A 21,061-nucleotide genomic window follows, 5' to 3' on the forward strand; every position below is an offset into this window, starting at 1 on the left:
GGAATTTGCGTTAAGGTCCTTGGTGAGTTAGAAGGAGAATAGTGCTTGCTCAACCATATGATTCTTTTCCTTTTAGGTTCTTATCTGACTGCTATGTTCTGACCCAGGTTTTCTAGAGCCCACTAAGGAAAATGGAGTCATCACTGATGAGTCTGTAGTTCATCCCTGGTGAGAATCCAGCTGGATACTGATCTGAGTGGATTCAAAATGCATGCCAGGAAACAAAGAGTATATTCTTCTGGCTGTGTGAAGACCATATATTTAAGCCATTTGTCTCCATTTTAACTGTCCTTGGCCCTTTAAAGTCCAGGGGAAAGTCTCATGATTTAGTGGCTTTGCATTACCTGAGATAAATGGAATAGCTTTGAGTCACCTAAGATCAAAGGCCTTGGTCTGAAGAAGTCTGTCCTTGAAGCAATTATTCTCTCATAGCATCTGGGGTGCACTAAACCTTTTTTTCTGCCTGCCTACCAGTTTGCTGATCAGGGAATTCTGCCATAAAGCTCTGCCTCACTTTTCCAGATACCTCTTTGAACCGTCACCCCATGCAGACGTTTCCATTTTGCAACAGAAGAAATAAATGCTCCGTCCAGACAGTAGACAATTAAAAGAGGTTCTAATCCAGTGATTCTGAAACATGACTGGCCATCAGACTACAGCTATCGCTCCTTGGACTCTATTCCATACCTAATGCTTCAGAAAAGAGTGTATGAAAGGAATCTGCATTTTTAAAAACATCCCAGATGATCCTGATAAGGTTTGGAAACAATCAATCAAATCTAATACAGGCAACAAATCTACTAAAACATCTTGGGCCATTTGGTGTTGTTGCCATATTTAAAGACTCCAGGGAGAATTTACACTTTATCCAGATGAATGTTTTCGAGGATATAAAATAAAACTGGGAATATAGAACTTCTCAAGGCATGGGCATCCCAGGGAAATGGGACTGGCTCTAACAGCAGCATCCTTGTAGTATCTCTTGGACACAGAGTTCCTGAACCTGAGAGTTGTGACAGCCTTGTAGACTCTCACTCATGGGGCTCCAGGGAACTCATGAAATCTTCAGAGGCATTAGAAAGGTGTGAGGCAAGAGAGGCTCATGGTAGAAGGCAGATCCTGAGGCTGGAAAAGGCAGACATTTGCTTTTAGAACTCCCAAGTCAGAGTCTGTTCTCTTACAGGCCTTTTCAGTATTTATATAATTCTTGATTTGATCATCGTTTAAACCTATCTACAGAATTTTCCTCCTGTTGGTTTGCTCTGCACTCCTACACTATTTAAAAGAAGGGAGAACAATAGGAAACTCTGTTCAAAGTTTGCACACTTCCTTTCAACTGAGTCATGCCATAAGTGTGCTTGCAGATCCTGATGCTTTAGATACATGTTGGAGGTATGTGTGCATGTACATATGTGTTTATGCACATACATGTGCATTTGTGCATATGTGTGTGAATATATGTGGGGGCGAGGAGGGAAGGAAGGGCAGGAGGCAGGAAGAGTGAGAAAGAGGGGGGGGAGAGAGAGAGAGAGAAAGAGAGAAGAGAGAAGAGAATTGTGGCACAGCTGCAGGTTAATAGAGGGCCAAGTATGCTGCCGGCCCCATATGGAGATGACACAATAGCTCTATGCAGACCAAGTGAGGGAGTGAGAGAAAAATGAGCTGAAGTTCTCAGGCACAAAGCAGGACAATACCCTGGCAAGAGGAAAGAAGCCAATTCCCAGGAGGGAGAGGAGGAGGAGAGAAACTCAGGAAGACTTAAGAACTCCAGGACTTGTGATGAACTCATTAGATCCCTAAAAAGGTAGGAGTTTAATAGACTGAGGATATCTGTATTCTGCAGTCTCTGCAATTGTGAGTGTAATACTACAGTGACCCTTTGGGGACAATAGGTCGGGTGGATCAAGGTTCCCTCAGCTTCAGTTAGTACAGAGGATTCCTGAGGTCAAGGCGGGGTGGGGTCTCAGCAGGGCCATCTGAGGGTAGACTGTGCCCCACCCACTGATTTCTGGGAACCAGTCCCAAAACACCCTTTTAAAGCTCCCAGCTCTAAGGCTTGTCCTGCCCCCGCCGACACCCAGAGGGATGGTTACGACTGATCTGCCATTGGCCTTCAAGCCAAGGCCCCGGCTGCTCGCATTCACTTGGTGTGAATACTGGGGTATGCAGAAGGCGGGGTCCATTGGGCAGTCTCTCTGAAAGAGCCTTCCAAGCAGACAGTGGCCGGAATTTGGGTTTCCTTGCTCTACCGAATAGAGAAGGAGTAAGGCAGGACTTTTGCTTGAGTCTACTTTACAGACTCACCAATGCTCTGTCTTCTTGAGGAGCCTCAGATAGGAGAAAAAAAAAAAAAACTAAAAAAGAGTCGGAGCCAAAGAGCAGCCTTAGAGGCATAACTCCAGCAGTAGCATCTCAGTTTTGCTTGGTTATATCTGCCAGCAAACATGTGAGGAAAATAGTTTTTCTCCTACTAGCACCTGCCACTTCTTAAAAACACCATGAAATAAAAGACATCTGTGTCTGGAAGTGATCCCCAGGGTGCATCTGAGAATATATTTGTTTGTTTTTCTAAACCACCGACACTGCAAGTTGGAATCAAGAGGTGAAGAGAGGCCGCACTTGGTGCCCAGTATGCAGAGACACAAAAAACCCAATGAGCTGGAACTCTACCTCTGGAGAGAGACCAGCGTATCTTGAAGCATGACTAAAATCTCCTGTGGTTCAACCTCAGCCCTCTTCTGCTTCTCAATGGGGGACAAATCGGCCAAGAAAGAAGCTTGATAAATTAAGGCTAATCTTCTACTTTCTGCGGGACACTTTTGGGGGGTTGTGGGGGGGTCTGGAAGTCTGAAGGCCTCCTAGGCTGGGTTTTCATGATACCAAACTTTTAATAAAAAATGGGAAGATAATCCCAAGTAGCTCTCGAATGGACAGATTCCACAACTCTATGGATAGCTGACATCAGATAGATCCATCTTGATGAATAATTCCAAGAAAAAGTCCTCCTTTTTTTTTTTTTTTTTAAAGTTTCTGAGAGCTGCTTGGGAGTGAAGCAATGCTCTGCATGATTTCATCCAGGGCCTGTCTCTGCAGGAGGATGGATTCATTTTTCCATGCTGCCTGCTGGCCTCACCCCTCTCTCCCCTCCCTGTACTGGGGGTAGTTCCTTTAAAAGTCACTGATATTTAATGTGTTCTCTTTACTTGATTCTCAATTCCGTTTGATTCTCCCATTCAGTCTCCATCGGGTGCAAAAATATTATTTTGCATCTCATTGTGGAGAATTCCATCCAACCCTTCTCCAAAGGGGCAAGGGATGGGATTGGAGGAAAGTTGGCGAATATGACAATGCATTTCTCTGAATCAGCATGCAAACTGTGAGTTAGAGAGAGATTAAATACATGGAGAATTTTTAAAAACCCACTATTTTCCCTTACACTTTCTTTGTCTTTGGTGAGGACACTCATCATAAGCCTGGAACACAGCAGGCATTCAATAAAAGTATATTTCCCCCTTACTCTGGTAATTGGAACACAAAGGTAGCCTTTTATGGGAGGAAAAATCAGAAAGCCAAATATAAACCTTTAATAATTATCCATTGTCCATTGTGTTTCTACTGTGCATTTCTTCTGAGCACAAGAATAAGTCTGGATTTTTTCAACATATGTATATTAGGACCAGGTCTTTCACCATATATATATTTAATTCATTGCCTAGGGCAGAAGACTTACCTAGTACTGCTTCCGAAAGTGTTCAGTGTGTGTGTGTGTGTGTATGTATGCATGTGTGTATATACATAGATATGTGCCTATACAGACACACACGTAACAATAGAATTTTTAAATGATATTTATGGAGGGGAGGAGGAGCTAACCCTCAACACTATTTTATCATGGAGAAACTGAAATCCTGGTCTAATCTGATGCACATTAAGAAGAGTTCTACCTCTGTCCCACCCCCCAACCCCCCCAACCCCCCCAACAGTGTCACTTGCTTTTGGTGCTAGAGGTGCCTGAGAAGGGGTGGGGGAGGGGGCGTGGGTGCTGCTCTGCTGCTCTCTTCTGTCTCCTCAGACAAAAACCCTTAAAGGGCAGGCCGATTTGAAGGCCGTTCAACAATGGCAACTTTGTATATGACTTCCACCTTCTAGTTCACACTGTGGAGAGACCTTTGCCAGGGAGCTATGTATTCTCCCCCGGCTTAGTTAGAAAAGCTATACCTCATTCTCCACAAAGTTGCACGTGCAGGCAAATAAAGCCAGTTTGAACTTGCTGCCGTTCCATGTAATTCTCATTGACGTTCTCGCTCATTCTATTTTCCAGTCTGGGATATAGGGACTGTCTGATCTATTAAAAATGAAGTAGAGAACTATGGCAATAAAATAGCTGATTTTAGACCTCCAACTGCTTTTCTCCCTATGATCTTAGCGTTTCAGCCTAAGACTTTTAGAGGCATGCATTCTCCAGGTAACTGTGGAAGCAATCCTCTTTCAGCACACACGGGTTCTAGCCCCACACTGCAGTTAGCCTGGAACCCAGGCACCAGATAGAGGAGAGCTGGGGTTGGCTGGTTGTTTTGAAAAGGTAAAAATGTTGTCTCTTACGGTCCGTTGTGATTTCGTAGGGAGAGTTGAGGCGTGCGTCTCCACAGGGGGATGTGCTCACGTAGAGATGGAACAGAATGTTTTCTTTCAGCCTGTAGCCTCCCTCTTTTAACCGCACAAATATTGATCGCTCTGAGTCCTCTCGCCGTTTGCTATGATTACAAAGAGGGTCCAGGTCATTTATTATGAAGCAAACAAGACACTTTCACGTAGGTGAATGTTTTGGTCTTGTCTGTGTAGTTCTCCAATCTTTTCCTTCTCCACCTTCCATACTTTCCCCCCTTGCCATAAAACTCCTAAAACATGGAGCAGTGAAACCAAGGGAAGCAAACAAAACCTGCCGAAATTCTGTCATCCTCACCCTTTCTTAGCATTCACAGTTCAGGCTTATGTATTACAGTTTTCTCCATCGATTTTAACCCACACTGACAGATTTATTAAACTCGAACCCTGTGCATTCACAAAATGTTCTTGATGGGAACCTCTCCCAGAGGACGGCTAATTTTATATAGCATCAGTGGGTAACGTGGACGCATTAAGAAAAGGGACTTTATGAGGGTGGTGGGATTTCTCAGCCAGACGGAAGGAATCTAGCTCTGAGTCTTCTGCATCCGAGTGTGACCGCGGGCGTATGCTCGAAAAACCTTAAGCCTCCTAATCTCTGATGGAGACGGGTCTTTTGCCCTTGAAAATTTCCCGCCACAGCTGGCCATGAGACTGAGAGCTTCCACCTCAGCCCGAGGTGGGGGGGCGGCGCCCCCCGGCAGGCACTGAACACACTGGGCTGTTATTTCCTCGCTCCTCGATTCGATTCTCGCTCTTCCCCGGCAGCCTGCTTCCCCAGCCCCTCGCTGTTTCCCCGCGGTTCCGCCCCACCGGGGACGGGTTCTGTCTGGCTGGGTCCTGGGCTCGCCCAGGCAGCAGGACAGAAGTTTCCTCCGCGGAAAACCGCGCAGGCGGCCTGGCGGCCTCTCAGCCTCGGAGCCTTTGCTCCTTGCGCGGGCGGCCCCCTCCCTCGCCCCGACGCCGCCAACGCGTTCTTCCTTCCAGGCCTTTCTGCCGAGCCTCCTCCCGCACGGAGCCCTGCAAGCACATGTGCCCTCGGCCTCCGGGGGTGACGGCGTGGAGCCTGCCCCCCGCGTGGCGCACGGCTCGGGTGGGAGTTACGCTCGAGCCACCGGGGAGATCGCGGGCCGGGGCTTCGCTGGCGCTGGTTTCCTGGAACCCCCGCAGACTGCCGCCCCCTGCAGGGCAGCGGCCGGGGCTCGTCTGTCTTTGAAGCCTCACCGCCAGCGGCCTGGTGCCTGGCCCACAGCGGGGCCACGGTAAATGTTGGCCGAATTGCAGGCTGTGACGCGAACCTGTGCTAAGGGTGTTTGGGAACATTTTCAATTGAGCAGTTGAAGATTTAGGAGAAGTCCTTCCCACATCTTGAGCGGTTTCCAGCTCCGTTTCCCCGCCTCCAACTCCCGCCACACCCTTGGCAGGCGTCCCGGAACTAATGTGGGGGCAATATATTGGGCCCTGCTCGCTGCTCAGGGGCGCAAATAAAAGTTCATTGAGTGTATTAAGGTACTGCTTTTCTGTGAGTCTGTTCGGCATTTGTTTGGGTCTTCATTCCCTTTGTATGGCTTCGCCACGTGCTAATGGGCAGGAACGAGTCACTCGCTTAAATCCCCACCCAAGGTTCTATTAGTGAATTTGAAGAACACCGCTCTAAAGGATATAAGATGGGAAAGGCTGGCTAGGAAGATGCAGGGAAGAAACGTTTCAGGCAGAGAGATCCACAGAATCAAATTATTATGACTAAATAGTTCAAGCGAGGCGGGCGTCTGAGATATCATATGCTCCAATCCACCTGCTTGTCTGCTCCTGTTTCATATGTTTTGGAGAGAGACGCTAGCTCAGGGGACCGCCTGCCGCTGGAACACCAGAAATCCCAATATTAGAGGGTTTTCTTCGGGTCTCAAAGGCCTCTGCATTTGAAAAGACCCTTATTAAAATGCAAATACTCTTAGAGGAGGGGGAAAGACAACATTTAAAATCCCATAGTTAGCCACTTGAATAAGATGACCTGAGGACTAGGTCTTAGAAAACCGAACAAATTTGTGAATGTGTGAAGGGAGCAACGAGCAAGAGTATGACCCCTGCCCCAGGAAGGAAAAGAGCCGGAAGTGGTGAGAGAGCACTAAAGCCACACTTAGCTTACTTGTCAGATATGCTTAGAGCTAGTTACAGGGGGGCACAGACTAGTTGGCCAAGGATGACTCCAGGGGAAGTTAAACTCTGTCGCCCTGGATTGAGGCTTGGAGGAAAGAATCAAAACGGCAGCCAGTCTCGTAGCCCAGGATCATGAGAAGTGGCCTGGTCGATTTTGTAGGAATCATGCACTGGGTAAGAAGTTTCCTTGTCTGAGTAATTCTGAAACAAGAAACTAGGAGGGAAGCGAGGGAGGTCCTGAGCCTTCAGTCCTCCTATGAGCCTACTGCTAACCTGGTCAGAAGGCACAGAACCTGGTAGAAATATTGAAATGTGGGTCCTACTTGATGTAGACACAGTTTCTCCAAAGTGGAGCAAAGATGACGATTTTACTTGGCACTTTTCCATGGCTGAAATGAAAGTTTACCAGGGAGCAGGTAACATTGATCCAAATAACATAATGCTGTAACGGAACACACTCGATCAATGCAATTACGGATTTCAGAGAGAGCGCGCAATAGTTCTCATCTCCCAAGAGACAGTGGATTTTTTTTTTCCTGTTTGTTTTTCTTTTCTTTTAACATAAGGCTAGTTCTGTAATTAATAATAGCTGGAGAGCTGGTGGGTGGGAGGATATTGCCTTCCTTTATACCCACTGTAAAGGAAGCACTGTTTAAACCCAGAACTGGTTTGTCTGCTCTCTTTTTGGGAACATCTCTGCACTCCTCTAGCCAATTCTATTGTTTGATATTCTTCCAGTCTCTTTTGTATTTAGAATATGAGTAATTAACTGGAGAGCTACCTTGATTGAGAGTTGACAGCATATAAAATAGAGATGGCTGTGACTGAGAACCCTTTTTCAGAATAATTTCCTTTATTTTCTAAGAAGGCATTCTTAACCTCGTGAAGAAAGAACATGTGCTAACTATTTATGCTTTTATTCCTGGGGCGCTGTATTCGTAGTAAAATGTTGTCCTTTAGTGAGCTCCTAAATGTTTTGCTAGGCAGTACTATTAAATGGAATGAGCATGTGCTCATATGTGTATCTGGCAAGTGTGGGCATGCATGTGGGAGTATGTGCAAGTGCCTTGAAAAGCATCTGTGGCAAACACAGCGTTTGCTTACCGGAGAGAGAAATGCTAATGATAAGGAAGGCGTCTGGTATTTCAATATTTTAGCAGTCTGCGTGGCCACACTGCCGGTACTTAAAGGCTTGCCAATAGTCTGAATAAAAGCTTATGGCTCCTAGCTGTTCTTCATAGGTAGGAAAAATGCAGGATGAAGGGAAAACCCATTCTCTGCTGATTGTGGGTAACCTTTTTCCCCAATACTGGCTGCTCACCAGCCAAGGTGCAGAAAATCAACCATGAAGAGCCATGAATTTGCATGTCTGGGAGAGAAGTTTTATTTTTTGCCCCAGAAAGCTCGCTAAGTCATCATCAGTGGTGCATTTACCTTAGGTGCAGCTCCAGCTGGGCGTAAAGGAAGTAAACAAATGCCCTCCTGGCCACGATCTCTGCGTGGCAGTCGTTCACCACCAGCCCCTGGTCGTTGATGTACTCGCCATTGATGCACTTGGTGCCTGAGGAGAGTGCAATTACCTGAGCTTGCCTGACATCCAAGCCTAGGGAAAGAGAGACACAGAGAAAGGCGTTTAAAACTGCTCGGGGGCAGCAGTGCCCCCTGTCACCTTCCCCTGGGCGAGGGGCTCACCCTGTGCCCTTGGGCTTAATCTTCTCTCTCATCTTCCTTAGACTGAGAGACCCACTCCAGACAGTTTTGTTAATTCTCCAAGATAAACATACCTTGAAATTTCCCTTTTAAAGAGACAGCTAACATTATCAGCTGAAGTGAACAATAAAATGTGCTGATTCATGGGGGTTTCTTTACGAATTATGGGAGGCACTTTTTGAAGGTTCTTGTCTCCACCTGGTTTGTGATGTGGCTTTCATTAGTTCCTTGCCAGAACTGGCAATTTGGCTGAAGGCACTCATTTGGAGAACGCCACATCTCAAAAACAAGATAAACGCCGTCACCCTTAAGTTTGGTCCAAACGGCTGCATGAGATGCGTGATTCTTTATCTGATGAGAAATGGAAGATTTTGCATTTGCCCCCTTTTTGGATAGTAGAGTACTGGGGAAAAAAGATGTGCAATAGAGACAGAGTGGTGGTAAGCTGCTAACAAAGAAGTGACCGAGGGTCATCCTGCCAAAGCCCAGACCTGGAGGAAGAGGAAGCCATTGTCTGCCAACCCCCAGAGGGTCTGCTGCAGAGACTCTAAAGGGGAAGGACAGGACGAATGTCCCTCAGCCATCCTGTGTCACAATTACCTGGGGACTTTCTACAACCATCCCTTCTCCAGAAATTCTGACACCCTCCCCATGTCCTCCAAGTTAAGAATTAGAGCTTATGTGAAAGATATCACTGATAGGAATGTGTTGTGTGCACGAATGGGGTGGACGCATAAAAATGGTTAAGGTTGCCAGTGGGCATCTGGGCTGTGCCCTCCTTCTAGATGGGTTTGTATTTGCCACTGAGGCACAATCCAAGTTTTAAGGCAGGTGACCATGAGCTAGAATTGAAATTAAAAAAAACCCACATCATTCTTCTGGGGACATCATTCTTCTGGGGATGTGTTGGTGCGGGTGTGATATATTTATTAAATAATACACAGTATAGTGTGGACTGAGTATGAGGTCTGTGGTTTTCATCTGACTTGGCAGAGGGGTCCATGGTTAAGAACCTCGGTTTTAAGACAAGATATTGGTAAAAACATATTGGTAAAACATTGAGACATACAAGTAGTTCATTTGCTTCACCCTCCTGCATGTAAAACCCCTGAGGCCAAGGGGTACAGCTGTCCCTTATAATTCCCAGGGAGTCACAGGGCCCAGGTGACCTGCCGAATCCAGGTGGCTTAGTTCATTCAGAGCTTTGCAATTCTAAACAAGCTTCCTTCTGAATTGTACAGGATCTGGGTAATTTACTCCGTAGGGCACACTCCTGCACAGCCCAGAGACACCTGCTTTTCTGATTTACTTGCCTTAACTGGGTTTTGCCCTGAAGCCTGAACAAATCTCTAAATCTGTAGAATACAAGCTTCAGTGGTTTAGAAGAGTTGGAGGCACAATGTATCATATGTCCTTACAGCAATCTGTACCTAAGTGCACTTGTAAAAAGCACAACTCTGGCCAGGAGGGCTGCTGCCATCCAGCCCTGAAGAGGCGTTAAAGGCATATTGATCCAGTGGCAGGGCCCAGCTCCACTCCAAGTACAGCAGCCTGCCTGACTAAACACGCCCCCTTTCAGAATTACATTTCACCGATTGTTGCTGGGGAGATGGAGGAGGGTCTGGGTGGGGCACAGCCTCCTCCCCCAAATTATTCTAGTTCAGTGGCATCTCCTGAGCGGTCAGTGCCCACGCAGCAGGCAAACCCAAATTCCTTGTTGACAGCTATAATCAGTTATTACCCAGACACCCACCGCCCAGCATCCCCGATGTGAAAATTCAGAGCAGTGATTAACGCAGGCAGCGGCAGGTGAGAGGTCTCTGTGCTCAGAATACTCAAGAGCCTCTGGCGGGAGCAGTCGCCTGGCGGGCAGAAATGCTTTATGCAGTGCTGGCTGTGCACAGGACGCTGGCCTTGCCCCAACCTCATTTCTGGGGCGATGATTTAGGAGTGATGTGGTGATGCTATGGATTTTATACTTGCAGAAACTTATATTTACACGGAAGAACAGTGAGCCACATTGCAAATCGACCACGACAATGAAAATGAGCCTAGTTTTCTGGTTCAAAATCACAAGCCTTTTTATTTCCCCTGAAAGAGCCACAGGACAGATGGGGGATAAGTAGCCAGTAATAGCGCTGTCCATTTTATCCAGCACTTTTCATTCCGGAGAGGCCTCGAATCCCTTACCAAGTCGGTGGGGTGCACAGAAGGGGCGGGACCAGCCCCCCTGCATCCTCCTTGCCATTTTCTCTCCATCCACATCTTGTTTAGGGATGAAACTACAGCAGTTTTACTTAGGGCTTAGAAAACCTCTGCAATGCCTGCTATGGGGTTATTTATTTTATTTCTAGTTAGGAAACATCTGTTCGCTTCTGGCCATGATATTTGACCAACTGAAAGAATCCAGTTTTATCAGGACCAGCCTTAGATAAACTTGCAAAGTACCCTAAATTATTATTATTGAATGTTCTTGAATACATGGGTAAGAGTGGAAAGACTTTCAAAGTCAAATTTACTATCATGGCAATTTTCTTAATCTCTCTGAGATTTAAGTTCCTATCCATAAAACAGGGCAATATTGGCTACAGTATAGAAACTCCCTTTTCTTCACCCACTCTTTGCATGTATCTCCCCTCTTATTGGCATTTGCCTTTCACCTTTTCCTTCAATAGAATCAACTCTCAGGAAAGTAGCCATTACATCCATTCATGTTAACATGTAAAGGACATTTGAGGTTTCGTGATTTTTCACATGACAATTTTCATTGTAATCATATCCAAAGGAATCTCTTCAACAAAAACTATGCTCTCTGCAATAATTAAAAGCAAAGCAAAACCCAAACTTAGTGTCTTTAAATTATAGTATCCATTGCCTCTGTTTATGGAGACCCTATAAGAGGGCACAATTCAAATTTATTCTTTTCTCCTGCTCTAAGGGAGCTTATGGATCTAAGTGTGTTGGTATTTTCTCATCATTTAGATTATGAATTCCTTAAAGCTAGGAACCAGAATTTCCGCAGAATATTCTAAGAAGGGGCTCAATGGAGCATCCACAAAATTAGTTAGATTGCCTGGGGCAATCTAGTAAGTATTGCTGATTTAAAAGCAAAGGGATCCTTTTAGCCTCTGCTGCCCCTTTTCCCCATCTCCCCTGCCTACCTCTGCTACCGAGGTTTTTCCCACACTGGTAGCACCAGTAGAATCCCTAGATAGGGACAAATGGATCCTACACTCAGCCAGCTCTGGAAGGGATGCTCCAGGCACTTTCAAAGAACAGGAAAGTTTCTTCTAGAAAACACCTGGTAAGGCTGTCCTGATTCTGAGCCCCTTGCAGTCACCCAAGTCTGCTTTCTGCCAGGCAACTTTTTTTTTTTTTAAAGATATGGGGAATTGAACCCAGGACCTTGTATATGTGAAGCAGGTGGTAAACCACTAAGCTACACCTGCTCCCTACTATGCAACTTTTATTTCCTGAACAAATTTAATTTTCCAAGTGCTGCAACTGGAAGTCAAGAGAATGGCGTTGGGGCAACCATTATCTCTATTATGCGTTTTAATAAACATCTGCTGTCTCTCTTCTAGATTGTGTGTGTGCTGTCTGTAGTCAGTACATATCTGGCAATTAAGCAGCCAGTCATATTCTACTCTCCTGGGTTCACTAGTAAATATACGCAAGTGTCATTTCTCTAAATAGATTATAAGCAAATTAAGTGCACATTTAGAGTGACTTTTATTTTTAATAATTTTTATTTCCCCAAGTGTCAAACAATGCAGGGCATATGATAAGTATTTTATATACACTTGTTGCTCTAACTTGAATTTTCTACCTTAAGAACTTAGTTCTAAAGCCTAAATGATATCCCTCCTACTCCAATATACAAACACAATTTGAACCTTTCTTTGTAAGATAAAAAAGGGGGATAGGAAGGAAAAGAAAGGAAAAATAAGTAGCAGCAAGTGAAACCAGGGGGAAGAATGAGAAATGGGGGTGAAAAGGGAGGATTTGGGCAAATGCCTGCACATTATAGTCAAAGGAAGACTGGTCAACCATATACGTTAGGTGAGACTCTTGAGGAGATGAATGAGCTCAAAGAAAGGTGACAACCACATATTTCATTCTCACCCTGCTACCTGACAGTTGTAGTATTAATAGTTTGGTTTATTATCTGTCCAGTTTCCTTCTTTCCTCTGGCAAAGTTGCCCCTCAGCACTCGCTACCACTTCTTGCACTACCCTTCTTACCCTTCTTTCATACCTCTGTGGTATTTTCTTTTCTCCATTTATATGCCCCTAAAAAACATTTGACTATCTTGGTTATGTTGTTTAAACACCATCTACCCCAGCTGTCAAGATCTGGCTGACATTAGACTCTCAGGAAAAGACTGAATACTTTGCAGAACCTATTTACTTCTAGAAATTTTGGTCACGAAGTCAGCAGCTACTCTGCCTTAAAAAAAAACAAAAATGAAACACAAGTAAAGCTCTTGTGTTTTCTTCACCAGGACTAACAAATTTTAAATGCATCTAAATACCCAGCTGCTTTGCTTTTCATAAAGTTCTCGCATCTCCATGAAGTCATTCAGTCATTCACTTGGCAATGTTTTGTTTCCCGCAAACTGTGGCAAATTCTCAGCCTCCCAGCTGGGAAGGGTTCAAGAGGTTGGGCTGACAATCATTTATAAACAGCGTCTACTTATATAGGGAATGAGCGTGAGTCGCCTCTGCTCACTTAACTCCTGGAGAACACAGGGGAGCTAAATTCTTACCATAGTATTTATCAAATGATACATTGATTGTTGAGAAACTTTAATGAGGGAGCTATTTTGATGTTGAAATCATTTTGTAGATTTCAGCTTAATTAAAGCTGGTGGCTGGTGTTTAGTATGATGGAATAGAGCATTTACAATTATCTCTTAAGTTTTTTCAATATTCAGATGTCCTGGGCATATTTTTTAAATACCTTAGGTGTAGATAACTGTTTGAGAATTGGTACTGATTCTCTTGTGGCACTGGTCTGATTCTCCTCTTTCAATTGTGTGGAAATTAGAGCTTTAGTAAAAAGAAACCGCTTTCCCTTCACCCCTCATTAATTCTTAGCTCCGCTTGATGCCAGGCTCTGCCATATTAGTACAATTATGTGGCTCAAGAAATGCATTATTTGCTTATTCATTTTTCATTAATCCACCTCCTATGTGCCAGCACCATGCTAAGTAACATAGGAGATGCAATGATATTTAAGAGATATTCCTATCCTTCAAATAATTTATCATGTACTTAGGGAAATGTCATAGACACAGAAATATCTATAAAATCAGACATTGTGTCATAAATATCATGTAAGTGCTGTACTTCGAATGCCACTACACATACACACACACAAAGAGTGGGGGGGGGAAGTTGGCAGAAGTTGGCATTTGAAATGAGTCTTGAAGGATGAACAGAATGATATGTGGGCACGTGGGGTGGGGTGGGGAAGGCACTCAGGTAGAATGAGGTGAGGATATAGGAAGGCACAGGCCATATTTTGGAGTATGATGAAAAGCCTATTTTGGTTCCAGTGAGAGATTTACATAGAAAAGTAGTGGGGGATTAAGCCTAAAAGGCAGGTGGAAATTAATTACAGAGAATCTTGAATGCCACACTGAAGGTATTAGATTTTATTTAACAGACAATGGGGAGTTGTTAAAGAATTTTTTGAGCAGGACAATGATATTGTTGTGTATAAGTGCTGTGTAGATGGATTGGAGGGGGAGGAGAGACAAGGCTGGGGCCAGGTGGGAGGCCACTGAAATAGGTAAGAGTCTTGACATTATGTAATGAGGATGTGGAAGATGCCAGTAGGAATGGAAAGGAAGGGAGGGAGATTTGGAAAGAAGACAATGAAAAATGAATCAATAGCATTTGGAAATTAATATACAGATGAGAGTGAGGAAGAAGTAAAAAAATGTATGCTTAGGTATTATTTAATATTGAAAAATATAATTTTTTAAATGAAGAACAGTCACATTCAAGACTGAGTTTTAAAAATCAATTTTATAGATACATATTGATAAAGCATACAACTCATCCAAAGTGTACAATCAATGGTATTTGGTATAATCACAGAATTTGGGAGAAAGTATGCTACTCATTCATACATACACATACATACACAATAAGGATATAATAAAAGTCATGAACTTCCAAAACAAACATGCATATCATCATACAGGGCTCCCATACAACACTCCACCACAAACACCTTGCATTGTTGTGAAACACTTGTTACAAACTATGAAAGAGTATTGTCAAAACATCACTACTAATCATAGCCCATATATTACATTTGGTGCATTTTCTGCCCAATCCACCCAGTTATTAACACCTTGTATTGATATTATATACTTGTTATAACTCATGAGAGAAATTTCTCATATTTTGTTAACCACAGTCCATCTTCCACCACAGGATTCACTGTACTGCTCAAGAATTTATTATTGTTAAGAGCAAAACAATATTTCCTACATTCTCGTTCTTCTGAACTGTGGTTCCCAATGTGGAGACCATGACTCCTGGGGCGGGGGCGGGGGGGATGGCCATTGCAAAGGGGCCTCAAGGCCAAATGTGCCCGCCAAATTGTTTTTAAAACAAATAGTGCTTTCTGTCAATAATAAGTCTTAGGTCAGATTACCTAGAAGCAGAGGGATCCTTGGGCCAGCGATTCTTTGAGAGAGCACTTTCTGGAGAAATTAAGAAAATGAGGGGGATAGGATAGGACCAGAGAGGAAACTAGGTCAAGAGGTAGTTTCACTTTAACTCTGTAGAAAGCTCTGCACCAAGAAGAGCACCTCAGAACTATCCTGCCTTGAGGCAAGGATGCTGAGCTTTGGTACCATGTGTCAAAATGTGGGCTCTCCCACATTTCCAGGTTCTGCCTCCCATGTGGCCCAGGGCGGTTCTCCTGAGAAGCCCACAGCTATGCCATGTTCACAACCAGCGATCATAGCAGCTGGGGAATGGGTGCACCAGCCCGTGAAATGCACCGCGTGGGCCCCAGCTCGGCCTACTACAGTGTGTTACTAGCCTTCAAATGATGCTGTTATAAGCAATAAATGCAAATTTGAGGAAAATCATCATTCAATACATAGTAATTTTTGGTCATCTCTTTTCTCATTCAATGGATATTGAAAATAAAATATGATCCAATAGGACAACATGAGACATGATATCAGAATCTACAAACATACCGATTTCTAGAAAATAAAGATCAGAGAACTACCTCCCCCATCAATGCACCAAGTCCAGCTAGTTTTATGAGAGAATTTGACCAAATCTCTAAATAACAGATGATTCCAAGGCTATTTAAACTGTTTCAGAGGATAGAAAGAGAAGGATAACCTCCAAATTATATTTTTGTTGTGAAATGAAATTACTGAGACTACACAGGAAAGAAAACTACAGATGGTTATCTCTTGTACCAATTAAAAACTCTAAATAAAATATTAACTGTCAAGTAGCAGAGAAAAAGAGTAATACTATACTGCACATTACCACAAGGTGGGTTTTTCCCAGACATGCAAAACCTTGATTAATATTAAAAAATACAATACAATACAAAATGGAATCATCCACAGACACAGAAAAAGTATCTGATAAAATGCTATTATTTTTCAAATAAACTAAAAAAAAAAATAGACGAGACGAATTTTTTCAGCATGATTACACACACACTTCTCCAGTTTCAGGTGTGCATGCTTGATTGGGAAAAACTAGAAGTATTTCTACTAACCTCAGGAATAAGACAAGATTATAACTCCAATATTTAACATTTACTGAAGCTATTAGCCAACACAATAAGAGAAAGAAATTAGAGGTATAATAATTGGAAAGGAATAGATCACACAGTCACTGATTGAACATGATATGATTGTCTATGCGGAAACCTCAGGAGATTCAATTGAAATACTGCCATAAACAATCATATAGTTTAATAAGGTGACAGGGTACAAGTAATATACAGAAATCAATAGCTTTCATAGATACAAACAACTGGTAAGAAACAATAAAAGCAAATCAACTTCATTTATAATAGCTGCAAATAAGAAAATAGGAATAAGTTTAACAAGAAATGAGAAAGAACAATAATGAATAAAACTTAAACACTCTACTGAAGGACACCAACAGAACTTGAACAAACAGAAAGACATGCCACACTCTTGGAAAGGAAGGTTCAACATCATGAATTCTCCCTAAATTGATTCATGAGATTAATGTAATCTCACTAAAAACAGCAATAGTGTTTTTCTGGAGCAAGACAATTTTGTGTTTGGTTATCTATCTATCTATCTATCTATCTATCTATCTATCTATCTATCTATCATTTTTATTTTTGAACTAGATAAGCTGATTCCAATGAGTAACCCAGAAGATTCTGAGAAAAAAAAAAAAAAAAAGAAACGAGTGCTGGGAGACATCAAACATATTATAAAGATTAATTACAAAACAATTTTGTACTGATGCATGAAGTTCCAGACAAATGAAACAAAGTAGAGAGTCCAGAAATTGACCAAATATATATATAGGAATTTAATATATTATTATGGTAATAGCATTTCATCCCAGGGAAAAGGAGAGACTATTCAATTAATAGTATCTATTTTGGAGTCATCTGAAAAATTAAAATTGACTCTTTATATCATTCACCAGGATAAATTCCAAATGCATCGAAGATTTAAATTAAAAAAAATACAGATGCACTAGAAGAAAACATGGGATGATGTCTTTATAAACTTGGCAGGTGGAAGGGCTTTCTGATTACAATTCAAAGTCCAAAGCAACAAACATTGTTAAATCAAATGCATAAAAATTAAAATGTTTCTGCTTGGGAAAACACCTTGATGGCAGTAAAGTGACAATTTTTAAAAAGTAGGAAAAATTTGTAATTTATGTCAAAGGTAAAGCACTTAGCTCCTTAATATATAAAGAACTTCTAGAAATAAAAAAGTAATAACCCAGTAGAATACATGTATATGTTTTTTTTTGTTTTTTCTTCTTTTTTTAGGAAGTACTGGGGATTGAACCTAGGGACCTCACATCTGTGAAGCAGGCACTCAACCACTGAGTTATACCTGCTCCATATATATAAATATATATATAGAATAAAGGACAAAGTCTAAGAAAAAAATAACAGGTCACAGAAAGAAAATACAAACGGTTCTTAAATATATGAAAAAACACTTAACATCATTCATATAAAATAAAAGCAAATTAAAAATAAAATGAGCTACATCTCTTCATCTGTTAGCTTGGTAAAGATCCAGAAATTTGTTAACATACTGTTGAGAAGGATGTGGGGAAATATGCACTTTTATAAATGGCAAACAGGAGTCTATATCATAGAGTACATTTGAAGAATAATCAATATCTATCAGATTACAAATGTATATACTCTTCGACCCAACAATTCCACTTCTGGGAATTTATCTTTCACATGTATCTGTGCATGTGTGAAAATGATGTATGCACAAAGCTATTTACCCCAGCAATGTTTATTATATCAAAATATTATAAATAACATAAATGTCCATCAGTTGGGGACTGGTTACAATATACTACCTCCGTATACTGGAATACTATGGAGCTGTAGGACAGAGCAGAGACATAGAAATAGAAAGATATCTAAGATATGTCATTAGGAGGAAAAGCAAGATACTGAACAGTGCATGTAATATACTACCTTTTGGGTTGAAAGTGGAAGACAAGCACATATGAATATTTCCTTGCATTTGCACAAAGAAACTTTGGAAGGATATCTGTCAGTGTCTAGGATTTTACTCTGTTTACAAGCTATTAAGTTAGTCTGTTACTGCCTCATGGATGCTGATGGAAGGTAGGAGATTCGTGGGTCAGAGACAAAGGACTTCATTATTCACAGCAGAGCAGGTAGCACAAACATCAGGCAGAGGGAGAGACATCAGCTCATCCCTCGTGGTTGCTTGCTGCAAACACAGCCAGTTTCAGGTAAAGAGTGGTCAGGGTCTTGCATTCCTATCATATTCAGCAGGAATGTGCAGGAATGCTCAGAGCCATGGATTATGGCCTTGTTCAACATTTCCAAGAAAACAATCACAGTGATTTCATGAGTGGGGTGGGAAGGAGGGGATGGGTGGGAGACTTTCGCTGTATACCTTTTAATATTTTTTGAGATAACCTGCTACCTATCCAAAATATTAAATTACATTAAAGCTATAATTAAATTACACAAATAAGGAGACTTCATATTTAAAATATACTCAAAAGACATGCCAATAAACAACTCATATAGAAAAAAATAAGCAGCATTTAAATTAAATCAAATGCCCCATTGTGTGTGTGTGTGTATAGTGATGGTCTGTCCTAGATAATAGAGGACTTGTGAGAGCACAATTTAAAAAAAATTTTAAATTTTCAAATGGCATGTATTTTTTGAAAGAAGTTTTAGATTACATGAATGTTACATCAAAAATATAGGGGGATTTCCATATACTCCGACCCTCCCCCTCCCCCACTTTTCTCCATTAACAACAGCCTTCATGAGTGTGGCACATTTGTTACAACTGATGAACACATATTGAAGCGTTGTCACTAACAGTGGACTGTAGTTTACATTATAGTTTACACTCTACCCCATACAATTTTATAGGTTTTGACAAAAAGTGTGGTAGCCTGTATACATCATTACAATGTCATGCAGGACAATTCCAATGTCCCCCAAATACCCCATGTTACACTTATTCTTCCCTCTCCCTCCCCTCAGGACCTCTGGTGACCACTGCCTTTATATCAGCTGAGCACAACTTCCAACAGCAAGTTTTTACATGTACTGTAAAGGTTGCTCTGTGTTCACTGACTTCACATGTTTTACTTTTAAAGCACCTTGTAGACATATGTGGCCCAGATTAAAACCATGTGGAATCTTAATTCTGCTAAGAGACTAGGCTTCTAAAGCGGTTAATGAAAACGAATGACTTTTCATGAACACCTACAATGTTTTTAAACTTTGTTTTTTAAATATATTTTTATTTTTTTAAAGATACTTAGATTACACAAAATGTTACACACAAAAATATAAGAGATTCTCGTATTAAATTTGTTTTAGATTACAGAAAATTTATATAAAAAATATAGGAGCTGCCTAAATACCCCACTCCCTCTTCCTCTCACATTTTCCCCTATTAATGACCTCTTATATTTAGTGCGGTACATTTGTTACAACTGATGAACAAATATTGAAGCACTGCTATTAACCATGGTCTATAGTCTACATTATGGTTTACACTTTGCACTGCACAATTTTATAGATTTTGACAGAATTTATTATGGCCTGTATCCATTATTGCAATGTCACATAGAACAATTCCAGTGTCCTAAAATGCCCCATGTCCACCTGTTCTTCCCTCCCTCTCACCTCAGAACCCCTGGTAACCACTATCTTTATATCAGTGCTACAAGTTCTTCCGTTACTACAGTAAGAACAAGTCTACTTTGGTCCATGGTTGCATTCCCCCTTTAACGTTTGTTCAGTCCTCAATCTTGAGGATTTTGGGATGGTGATACCTGCTCTGCTTCAGATTGAGAGGGGGCTTAGATCTTATGAGGCAGATGGAAGAAACTGTTTTGCTTGCAGTCTTAGATACTCTTAATTTTGTGGGATGGGGATTGTCCATCATCATCATTTCGTTAGTTGTTCTGGGTGAGTCTGATGTATTGGAGAGCAGGTGTTGGCAGCAACTCTTGCGAATCAGGGCTCATTGAGCATATGAACAGACTGAAGATTTAAGTCTCAGGAAATACATTTAATGGGTATAGTGCTAATTATAGATTCAAATAAAAGGGGTAGAAAAATCATGTGTAGGGAAATTACACGTTTTTAAACATCTTTATGATGTATATAAATACTTTAAATTAGGTAGCATCCGGGCAAGTAACTTCTAACAATGCCTCAATTGGGCACACTAACAAAAATTTTTAAAACTCTCTTTTTTCCCATTGTCTATCTTTCTGTTCAAGCCATTTCTGAGATGGGGGATAATTATAATACTGGCTAACATGTTTTGAACACTTATTATGCTCAGGTACTGTTCCAAGTGCTTTATGAGATAGGTATAATTAGCCCCATTTTATAGGTGAGGAAAGTGAGGTGATGGGATGTTAGGTAACTTATGTAAATTGGTCATTGAAGGATGCAGAGAAAGAGGGAGAAGTTATCTGTATGCCTTCAAAATAAATCACAGGTCATGGACATTTTTATTTTTTGAAAAATCTTGCAAAAACATTTAATATAGAAAATTAATAAGTTTTATAGTCCCAATTTTAGAGATATATGTTAACAATTGTTATACACTTTTCCAGACCATGGACTCATAACTGGAATGAACTAGGTTTATTTGTAGGGTCATATTCAAAGTGATTTATGTGTCACCTTATGCTGAGCAAACAGTATTCATTAGAAAACAACCTTTTCTCCTTCTGCCCATTCAAAGTTGTTTAGTGGAGCTCTTCCCTTCTTT

At 41.7% G+C, this 21,061-nt stretch overlaps 1 protein-coding gene across 4 annotated transcripts in view; it reads right to left on the minus strand.

Annotated features, from left to right (window-relative positions):
* Window positions 1–21,061, minus strand: part of ADARB2 (adenosine deaminase RNA specific B2 (inactive)) — a 627,544-nt gene that overhangs the window by 68,469 nt on the left and 538,014 nt on the right. For all 4 annotated transcript variants that reach the window (XM_058297664.1, XM_058297665.1, XM_058297666.1 and 1 more), the window contains 2 exons: window positions 8,257–8,425; window positions 4,603–4,754 (listed from right to left, as the gene is read on the minus strand). In XM_058297664.1, the coding sequence (XP_058153647.1) occupies window positions 4,603–4,754; window positions 8,257–8,425 (321 nt within the window). The remainder of the gene's footprint in view (window positions 1–4,602; window positions 4,755–8,256; window positions 8,426–21,061) is intronic.

This window comes from Dasypus novemcinctus, chromosome 5, assembly GCF_030445035.2.
Source record: "Dasypus novemcinctus isolate mDasNov1 chromosome 5, mDasNov1.1.hap2, whole genome shotgun sequence".
Classification (NCBI taxonomy): Eukaryota; Metazoa; Chordata; class Mammalia; order Cingulata; family Dasypodidae; genus Dasypus; species Dasypus novemcinctus.